This window comes from Mauremys mutica, chromosome 20 (genome assembly GCF_020497125.1).
Source record: "Mauremys mutica isolate MM-2020 ecotype Southern chromosome 20, ASM2049712v1, whole genome shotgun sequence".
Lineage (NCBI taxonomy): Eukaryota > Metazoa > Chordata > Testudines > Geoemydidae > Mauremys > Mauremys mutica.
Window position 1 is genome coordinate 25,984,535 of NC_059091.1, and position 10,609 is coordinate 25,995,143.

A 10,609-nucleotide genomic window follows, 5' to 3' on the forward strand; every position below is an offset into this window, starting at 1 on the left:
GCTGGTGACTTCCTTCACAGAGTTTTTGTACCCTTGTTGTCTTTCTGGATCCTGGATAGCTTAACGGAGGTGTTGAGTAGTTGGATCTTGGCGTCACTTGCAGTCACACTCTTTCCCTGGAAAGCCCCCATTAGCCAAACTTAGCATGAAAATGTCTTTCCCAGTAACTTGTGTGAGCTGAACTCTAATTATCCTGAGATGAACTAGCACAACACCACCCAGGCTCATGCCCATGAGGCTCAACTACTGTAATCCCGTTTTTAGCAGGATTTGCAGCCAGGATTCTCTGCTGTTTCAAAGTGGGTACAGGGTGCAATACCATGTTTGCTCAGTAGGTGGAGCATCCACAGACAATTGTGTACCTTGGCTGCTCTGGCCCTATTGATGACCAGACAGTTGAAAAATAATAAGATGCAACAGGTCATTTACACAGACTATCAAAACCCACATGATATTCTGTTTCATTATTTTTCTCTTTGTATCCTAGAGTGTTAGAAATATAGCAAGTCTACAGATACACTCCTTTTACAGACCAGGCAGGGCTGCCATAGTGTTAGAGATGAGGGTGGCACTGGGTCCCTTGCAGCCATTCAGTTTACATTTTTCCTCCTCTTTTCCCCTTCTACCTGCCAGTCTTGCTACGTAAATAGAGGGCGGATTAAAAGAGAAAACTAGTTGAACAGGCTGGTCCTGCCTTAGGCCTCTCTCTGGCTTCACTAGAAACAAACCTTCTTTCAGTTCTTCCATTTCTTCATTCAAGCTATTTAAACTGCCCCACTGGGCAATTTAATATATAAAATCAGGGGCTGAAATGCAAGATTACTGGGTTCTATTCCCTGCTCTTCCATGAGTTTATTGTGGTTAGGTCACTTAGGCCAAAATTTTCAAACACTGATGCCTAAATTTAGGCACCTACGTTTTTATTTACACAGCTATCTAAGTGGCTGGATTTCCAGAGGTGCCGAGCAGTTGGAGTTATGGTTGCAACAGGACAGCAGGATTGGAGTTGTGCCCATTCTCTCTGCTGACTCAGCTGCTGAAGTCTTGAGTTATCCTATGTATTAGATAATAGGGACTGGGTTATTTATCAGCCTAGCTGTCTAAAGCAATTGCCTTGATACAAAATTATTTTAATGCAACCTGGGTAGTTAATGAGTGAGGCCCCAGGTAGTAATTTGGAAGGGGGCAGTCAAAGACCCCTCACTGCGGGCTTCCTTGAGACTGTGCCTTGTTAAATCATGGGCTAAAGAAGATAGGATTCAGTCCTAGTTGCTTCTGAGGCAAAAAAGGAAAAGCAGTTTCTAATCCCTTATTTGACCCATAGTAATGAAATGCTTCAGTTGTGAATGAGGTTGTAGTTAGCACAAAAGAGTAAAAAGAGTTACCTAAAAGATGCTAAAATTGTCAATCATGCCCTCATTTGTGACTGACAAGTGTTCAGCAATTGCTATTTACTACCAGCACATGGCAACACAGATTAGAGACTAAAACTGTAGTTTATTTATTATTTAACATAGCCCCACTGGGGTGCATCAGCATCACTGAACATAAAAATCAAACAGTGATGGTGGGAAAGAATCCATTCAGCAGCTCTGAAATTAACATATTCTAGATCTTTAAACTGTGTAACAGTTACTATTGATATGCAAGGAGAATCAGAAACTGTCACTCACACCAGTATCACCTGGGTCCATAACAAGTCAAATGTGTTGGCCGGTTCACTTATTCCACAGGAGGATTTGGTTCATAGTCCTTTTAGTGGTCTGCATATAAAACATGAATAGCAACCCATATATACACTATTGTTTTTAAAAATGAAAATGTCTTCCTCACTTTTTTTGGTGAATTACCAATTGCTTTATTGTGCAGAGCAGTATTTCTGAAAGCCACTGGCTGTTCTGTAGTAGAAATTAACCAGAAAATGAACTAAGTAAATGAATGGCTGAGATCTCAATGTGAGACTTTCACTAAGGCAGGTTTAGATTCTTGAGCTCAAGAAATCAAAATGTGAGAACTGATACAGCCAGACTGTCATTAACACAGGGGTGGGCTAACTTTTTGGGCTGAGGGCCACATCTGGGTGGGGAAATTGTATGCAGGGCCAGAGGTTGGGGTGTGTGAGGGAGTGCGGGGTGTAGGAGGGGGTGTGGTGTGCAGGAAGGGGCTCACGAAAGGGGGGTTGGGGTGCAGGAGGGATGTGGGGTGTACGAGGGTGCTCATGGGAGGGAGTTGGGGTGCAGGATGCAAGAGGGGGCTCAGGGCAGGGAGTTGGGGTGCAGGAGGGGTGCAGGCAGGGAGCTTAGGGCAGGGAGTTGGGGGCAGAGTGCAGGAGGGGTTTGGGCTCTGGCCCGGCGCCACTTACCTAAAGCAGCTCCGGGGTGGCAGCAGCGCGCACGGGGGCCAGGGCAGGCTCCCTGCCTGCCTGCCCTGTCCCCGGCCCCACGTCACTCCAGGAAGTGCTGCGGCCCCTGTGGGAGAGGAGGGTGGAGGGTTCCGCATGCGCTACCCTTGCCACGCCTGCAGGTAACTTTCTCGAAGCTCCCATTGGCCGCGGTTCCCCGTTCCCGGCCAATAGAAACTGTGGGGGGCAGTGCCTGGAGGCAAGGGCAACGCACGGAGCCCTCTGCCCCCCAGCCCGGGGACCGCAGGGAAGTGGTGCCAGCCACTTCTGCAGAGTGGTGTGGGGCCCGTGGCACCACAGTGGGCAATCTCGCGGGCTGGATACAAAGCCCTGAGGGGCTGGAACCGTCCCGCGGGCCGTAGTTTGCCCACCCTTGTGCTAACAGAAACTCTCTAGGCAATAAAGGGGGAAAAGAGAGTGTGAGAACAGGAGCAAATGTTCTCTGGGGCATTTCTGTCCAATAATGTCCCCATTATAATATAAACAGACCTATTATATGAATAGATGTCAGTGAGGAAAAGGAAATGCCTCTCCTCAGGCTGCATCTTTAATCCTGGCATGGCTGTCTCATCTCCCCAGTCACATGTTGTTCCCTGTTCAGAATCCTCCAGTTGCCACTGAGATCCTGAGACCGTGTGAAGATACAAATGTCTGTTCTAACTTGTGCTGCAGTAAAGCTACCCTCTTGTGTCTGGAAACAGTTGAGTCCTGTTTCAGGACAACCACAAGCCTAGCAAATGTATGTACCGCTGGAACTTCATAATTCCATATCAGGACAGAGCACTTCCTCTCTCTCCTTTTTCCTTGTCTTCTTGTCCAGCTTGTACTTGAGGCGGTGGATTGGATCGGTGATGCTCCTCTTGGCCAAGTCATCAAAGTCCTCTGCCAAGAGAAAGCTCCTGTCAACCAGCTCAGCGGCCTCTTGCCAGTTCCTGAAACAAGCAGTGCCCAAGCACCTGATCTCCTCCACAGCGTTCCCAGCAATCACCTCCCCGCTTGGCTTCAGCACCACCACTACAGGTGTGTCGGACACAGCAAACCTCAACTTCAGCTCCCTAGAAATCAACAAGGGAAGAAACCTTAAATCACAAAGCCCAGCGGTCCATGGGCAAGGCACTGAAGACACACCCCCTCTGCTGGGAAGAACGATGGGGATACCCATGCTGCTGCCGCCTCTCCTGCTGCCACATTGTGGGGTGAGTTTCCAAACCCCCTTTTTAGGTGATTAATTGCATGATGTGTACAGTATCTTCTCTGGGAAGGAAAACACTCCTGACCCCTAAGGGCAGCATGGGAGTGGTCTATGAACTGGAAGTGAGCTAGAAATCCTGCTTTCTTGTCAGGGCACCAGCGCTTCAAGCGTGTGCCTGGGGCGGCAAGCCATGGAGGATGGCCTCCCGGTCACCATGAGGGTGGCAGTCAGGCTGCCTTCAGTGGCATGCCTGCGGGAGGTCTGCTGGTCCCACGGTTTTGGCGGCAATTCGGCGACGGGTACGCCGAAGGCATGGGACCATGGGACCTCCCACAGGCGCTCTGCTGAAAGCTGCCTGACTGCTGTGCTTGGGGCAGCAAAATACATAGAACTGCCCCTGTTTCTTGTCCTACTTCTCATAATGACTCTGTGTACAGATTTGGGCAGGTCACTTCCCCTCTCTGTGCCAGCAAATAGAACTAATATCATTGACCCACCTCACAGAGGGATGTAAGAACTAACTAGTTACAATTTGTAAGAAGCATTGAAACTGTAACATGCTCAGCTTTATTGTCAAGTGGGCAGGGAGCATTCGAAGTCACTACTATTTACATTGCTGTTTATTCTGCCACTAATGTGGGTACAGTATTTTGGTGCATGTTTCCCTTTTGCTTTACGTGTTTTCTAGTGTTTCACAAGCAGCCTGGTGGGACAATCTCTCTGTTGGATCCTTTAAGAGCAAGAAATAAACAGGCACTATAAAAGAACACAAAACACTCATCCAGATTGCCAGAAAACACCAATTGTAACAAAGCTTTGAGGGTCTGGAAATCAACAGCACTAGATGAGCCTTTATGGCTCTGACTCCTTAGGAATATATAAAAAAACTGCTTAAAAACAACTATAACAAAACACTTTGTACTTTTCTAGCTCCCTGTACATACCTAGCTCACTTCACCCAGGTAACAATGAGCATTGCAAAATGATAAAGCATTATCTCCATTTTGCAAAGCAACAAACTGGCAGGAGGAGTGAAAAACTTGCCGAAGACCACATAGCAAGTAAGTGGCAGAGATAAGAATAGAGTCAAGGTACTCTGCTGCCAAGTCCTCTGGACAACACTGCCTCTCACAGAGTTTGTTGTAGACAAACTGCACTGATGCTGATCCAGCTTTATTTATTCCTGCTGTCTATATTTCTCCAAAGCCTCCCTCCTCATTACACCCACTTTGTATTATTTTCCCTCTCATACAACTGGAATCTCTCCCCACTCTTCTGCGTCAGATGGTCTTCTTTCTTTGTTGAAACCATCCTTAAAACTCACTCCTTTCACAAAGACTGCCAATAATAACCCACCAAACACTTAAAATACATGTGCTACCATGAGTCTGAAACCTCAACCTACGGCCAGCTGGGTCTAGTGGAGTGATCTTGGGACTGGGAGTCAGAGCTCCTGATTTCTAATTCTGGCTATGCCCCTTTGATTCACTGTGTGGCCTTGGATAACTCACTTCCCCTTGCTGAGCTTCAGTTTCTCCATTTATAATAATGGGGACCCAACTCCTTCTGCAGATAAAGAGTGCTAGATAAGTGCAAAGTGCTGTTATCACCTGTGTGTCAGTTGTGAACGGTTATCTGTGTCTGATTAGATTAAATTATCTGTCTTGTTGGTTTATTAAGATCTTACCTTTTGAACTCATCCTGGAATGGTAAGAACAGCCACCTTTTTGGCATGGTCTTCAGGAACTTTTCTTGCTTCTCCTCTGTCTCATCCTGAGACACGTACACCAGGACCAGCTGGGAAGCCCTTTCCACATAAAATTCATCAGTGAGTCTCACAAAGAAATCTTTGAGGACAGGTGAAAACTCCTGGCATCGAGGGCATTCACCAGATCCAAAATACAGCAGCATCACTTTGTTATCCAGTCTCTGGCTAAGTTCACGCTCAGTGTCCACTTCATCACAGTCCTTGTTGTTTGTAATCAGGATCTTCCCAGTAAAAAGCGAAACCATGGCTAGCTAAGCCTAGGAGATCAGGCTGATAAAAGGTTAGTTAATAAGTAATTACAACTGATCAATTTGAGGCTCTTTTGCAATAAGGCAGGATTCCATCCCTGTGTCTGGGAGTTCAGTGTGAGGAAAGATTGCACAGCCTCTTCAGGGAACCGCCACCCTGTTGTGTCCCCTCATGAAGTTTGTTTGCCTCCAGGAGTTTGTCAATAAGATCATTCCTTCTACATACTGTTCCCTTCCCAATGCTGTCAGAAAATGCACCAGTCCTGCTGCTGCTCAGGCTCTGCCCGGGTTTACAGTAAATCCAATAGTCTTCCTGTTGTGCTTCATCTCCCTATTAATAGTATCTGACACATCAAACTCTGCAAAGACTCCTTTAATCTTCTTAAACTGTTGACCTGGCTCCTGTGGGGCCATTCTGAGCAGGTGTTAAACGATCACAGAAATGCACCAGGATCTGTCATTGATACAAGCTGTAACAATTCCCTGGTAGGAAAGCAGGGTGGGGGGATGGTTGTTGCTAAACGAAGCAGGAGAGAAGGGGAGCATCTTTACAATCTCTGGTATGCCACTGAGGATATTCTTAAATAGATATTCAGTGACAACCCTGTGCATTGCTTTAACACAAAACATGCTTTCATGGTGTGACTGTGAGATGCATCTTACAAGGATGATGATGTGAATCTGATTTCCATCAATTGTATTTTCATATAAACTCTCCTCAAGAGGACAGAAAAATTGCTCTTTAAAAAGAGAAAAAAGAGTTTGGGCCCATTATGCTCATGATCTTTGAAGAGGAATTAGTGTTGACATGAAAAACCATTTTAAGATCTCAAATCAATAACATACTAGCCTGATAAGTTTATTCAGTGTTGTATACAATAGGTAAGCTCCAGCTGTGTTCAGTGCTATATGATAAGCGTATGTTAAAGATATATGGAGTTTAATACCTCGTAAAATAAAATATTAGAAAATCTGTGTTTTATATTCACTTGCAAAATCTTGAGCTCAGAGTTGTTTCTCTTGCTACTGAGATCACAAACACCTAAAGTAGAGGTGCCAATGCAGAGAAATGTTTGTTTTAGGTGTTTATGATATCAGTTGCTCTGGCAGGAAAACAAAGAACCCTAGACTCAGGACTTGACAATAAAAATAACTGATTTTCAAATACTGTTTAATACATAAAGTTAGGGCTGTCAAGTGATTAAAAAATTAATTGCAATTAATCGTGCTGTTAAACAATAATAGAATACCATTTATTTAATTTTTGTTGATGTTTTCCACATTTTCAAATATACTTCAATTTCAACACAGAATACAAAGTGTACAGTGCTCACTTTATTTATTATATTTGCACTGTAAAAATAAGAAAGTATTTTTAAATTCACTTAATACAAATACTGTAGTTCAATCTCTTTATCAAGAAAAGTTGAACTTACAAATGTAGAATTATGCACAAAAAATAACTGCATTCAAAATAAAACAATGTCAAACTTTAAAGCCTACAAGTTCACTCAGTCCTACTTCTTGTTCAGCCAATCGCTCAGACAAACAAGTGTGTTTACATCTGCAGAAGACAATTCTGCCCACTTCTTGTTTACAGTGTCACCTGAAAGTGAGAACAGGTGTTCACATGGCACTGTTGCAGCTGGCATTGCAAGATATTTACATACCAGATGTGCTAAAAATGCGTATGTCCCTTCATGCTTCAACCACCATTCCAGAGGACATGCGTCCATGTTGATGATGGATTCTGCTCAATAACAATCCAAAGCTGTGCAGATTGATGCATGTTCATTTTCATCATCTGAGTCAGATACCACCAGCAGAAGGTTGATTTTCTTTTTTGGTGGTTCGGGTTCTGTAGTTTCTGCATTGGAGTGTTGCTCTTTTAAGACTTCTGAAAGCATGCTCCACATCTGGTCCCTCTCAGCTTTTGGAAGGCACTCCAGATTCTTAAATCTTGGGTTGAGTGCTGTAGCCATCTCTAGAAATCTCATATTGGTACCTTCTTTGCATTTTGTCAAATCTGCAGCAAAAGTGACTTAAAACAAACAACATGCTGGGACATCATCAGAGACTGCTATAATATGAAATATATGGCAAATGCAGGTAAAACAGAACAAGAGACATACAATTCTCCCCCAAGTTGTTCAGTCGCAAATTTAATTAATGCATTATTTTTTAAACAAGTGTCATCAGCATGGAAGCATGCCCTCCAGAATGGTGGCCAAAGCAAGAAGGGGCATACAAATGTTTAGCATATCTGGCATGTAAATACCTTGCAAAGCTGGCTACAAAAGGGCCATGCAAACACCTGTTTTCACTTTTGGGTGACATTGTAAATAAGAAGCTGGCAGCAGTATCTCACGTAAATGTAAACAAACTTGTTGTCTTAGCGATTGGCTGAACAAGAAGTAGGACTGAGTGGACTTCTAGGCTCTAAAGTTTCACATTGTTTGTTTTTGAGTGCATTTATGTAACAACAACAAAATCTACATTTGTAAGGGTATGGCTACACTTGCAGCTGAACAGCGCTGCCGCAGGAGCGCTCCCGCGGCAGCACTTTGAAGTGCGAGTGTAGTCGTCGCGCCAGCGCTGGGAGAGAACTCTCCCAGCGCTGCAGGTACTCCACCTCCCCGTGGGGATTAACTTACAGCACTGGGAGCCGCGCTCCCTGTGCTGGGGCAGTGTTTACACTGGCGCTTTACAGCGCTGTAACTTGCTGCGCTCAGGGGTGTGTTTTTTCACACCCCTGAGCAAGAAAGTTGCAGCGCTGTAAAGCGCCAGTGTAGCCAAGGCCTAAGTTGCACTTTCATGATAAAGAGATTGTACTACAGTACTTGTTTGAGTGAACTGAAAAATACTATTTATTTTATTATTTTCACAGTGCAAATATTTGTAATAAAAATATAAAGTGAGCACTGTACACTGTATTCTGTGTTGGAATTGAAATCAATATATTTGAAAATATAGAAAAACATCCAAAATATTTAATAATTTCAATTGGTATTCTATTTTTAAGTGCAATTAAAACTGTGATTGCAATTAATTTTTTATTGTGATTAGTTTTTTTGAGTTAACTGCAATTAATTGTCAGTCAATTAATCGATATAATTCATATTTATTAGATATTAAAAGCACTACATACCACATACTGACAACAGCGCCAGGTTCAGGGACAGCTCTCCAATATCATAGCTTTTATGATGTCGCATAGGATGTAATGACAGTGAGTTACATCTTAATGATATCACTCTGCCTCTTGTGGTAACTTGTTTTCTGTGTTTTATACACTAGTGCCTCAGTGGCTTCATCCTACAACCTTAGTGGATTTGTCCCTCAGCCTTTTTCAATTTCCAGTCTGTTGCATATAATGCTGTTAATATATTTGGGTTATAATATATGTTTGTGTATATGTATATGAATTTCTTTTGAGTTCTGTAACAAAACAATTCACCAGAGTAAACTATATTATATCAATGTTCATGCAATCACCATAAATAAAATATCAAATCCATCTGGGCCCAAGAAACTGCAAGCAAATCGTTTACCCTAACATTTAAACATACCTCACACACTAACTATGGGTGCAAAAATATGCTCAGATGCAACTGATATATAATCTACAATTACTCCCAGAGTCCTGTTACTTTAATATGTGATACCCACTGCCCCTGCAATATTGTATGAACATTAGACCCCATTTTTAAACAAACAAAAAGGAAATCTCCCACAGACCAGATTCTGAATGCAGTTATATCTGTGTAACTAAGAAGTAAAGTTGCTAATTTAAATGTCAGAAGGGTAGCTGTGTTAGTCTGGATCTGTAAAAGCAGCAAAGAGTCTTGTGGCACCTTATAGACTAACAGACGTTTTGGAGCATGAGCTTTCGTGGGTAGCGTTTCATAGTCTATAAGATGCCACAAGACTCTTTGCTCCTAATTTAAATGGAATTACTCTTGATTTATGCCATTTTGATATCAGAATCTGGTCCTATGAACTCTGCATAGTCATATATTTTGTGTTTGAGAATGAAAGGGAATCAGGGTAGCTCTGGGGGAATCTGATAAGGGGAACACCTAAACTCACCACAAATACACAGCCCACAAAATGTTTTAAGCTTTTTTGTTTCCCCAGCTGTAACTCTGTTCTGGACTATTTCAGTTACTTTTGGAAACGGTCCCATTGTTTGATATGTGCATCACCAGTGCAGGGCGCCCACCAGAACTGCATGATGCACCTCTGCTTTGCACTAGCTTGGGGCCCTGCCAGGCACATACAAGAGCCTGTAGAGCTGGGCCGAGGGGAAGGGTCACTGCTGTCTGTGTCTGGATCAAGCGCTGTTTCCAGCAGAAAGGCCTGACCCAGGAAAACCAAAAATGCTACCCCAGCTCGCCCTTGTATGGTCCTCCCTCCAGCCCCGCCCCCCAAGTTCTCTATGCTCCTCCTTCCAGTCCCTCTATGCTCCTCCCTATAGCCCCTCCCCTGGTTCTCTATGCTCCTCCTTCCTTCCAGTCCCTCGATCCCCAAAACGGCCACCGCAGGCCCTCGGGGTCTCGTTCTGCATGCTGCTCCTGCCTGCAAGCACCGCACCCACAGCTCCCAATGCCCCTCCATCTCCCCCAGCTCTCTATGCTCCTCCTTCCGGCCCCTCCATCTCCCCCAGCTCTCTATGCTCCTCCCCCAGCGCTTCTATCCCCGCCCCAGCTCTCTATGCCCCTTCTTCCGGCCCCTCTATCTCCCCCAGCCCTTCTATCCCCGCCCCAGCTCTCTATGCTCCTCCCCCCAGCTCTCTACGTTCCTCCCCCCAGCCCTTCTATCCCCGCCCCAGCTCTCTATGCTCCTCCCCCAGCGCTTCTATCCCCGCCCCAGCTCTCTATGTTCCTCCCCCCAGCCCTTCTATCCCCTTCCCAACTCTCTATGCCCCTCCTTCCTGCCCCTCTATCTCCCCCAGCCCTTCTATCCCCGCCCCAGCTCTCTATGGCGCTCCTTCGGGCCCC

At 44.7% G+C, this 10,609-nt stretch overlaps 1 protein-coding gene across 4 annotated transcripts; it reads right to left on the minus strand.

The window, feature by feature from the left end:
* Positions 1-2,359: 2,359 nt before the first annotated feature.
* On the minus strand, positions 2,360-10,025 carry NXNL1 (nucleoredoxin like 1). 4 transcript variants are annotated; one of them, XM_044995154.1, is made up of 3 exons: positions 9,699-10,025; positions 5,281-6,092; positions 2,360-3,456 (listed from the first exon to the last, which is right to left on the minus strand). In XM_044995154.1, exons 2-3 carry the CDS (start codon positions 5,604-5,606, stop codon positions 3,159-3,161), a joined length of 624 nt encoding a protein of 207 aa, XP_044851089.1. In that variant the 5' UTR covers positions 5,607-6,092; positions 9,699-10,025; the 3' UTR covers positions 2,360-3,158. The 4 variants fall into 4 exon arrangements, with proteins under 4 accessions (XP_044851089.1, XP_044851087.1, XP_044851088.1 ...); XM_044995152.1 differs by having other exon boundaries at positions 5,281-6,126; XM_044995153.1 differs by lacking the exon at positions 9,699-10,025 and adding an exon at positions 8,758-9,130 and having other exon boundaries at positions 5,281-6,126.
* Positions 10,026-10,609: the final 584 nt, after the last annotated feature.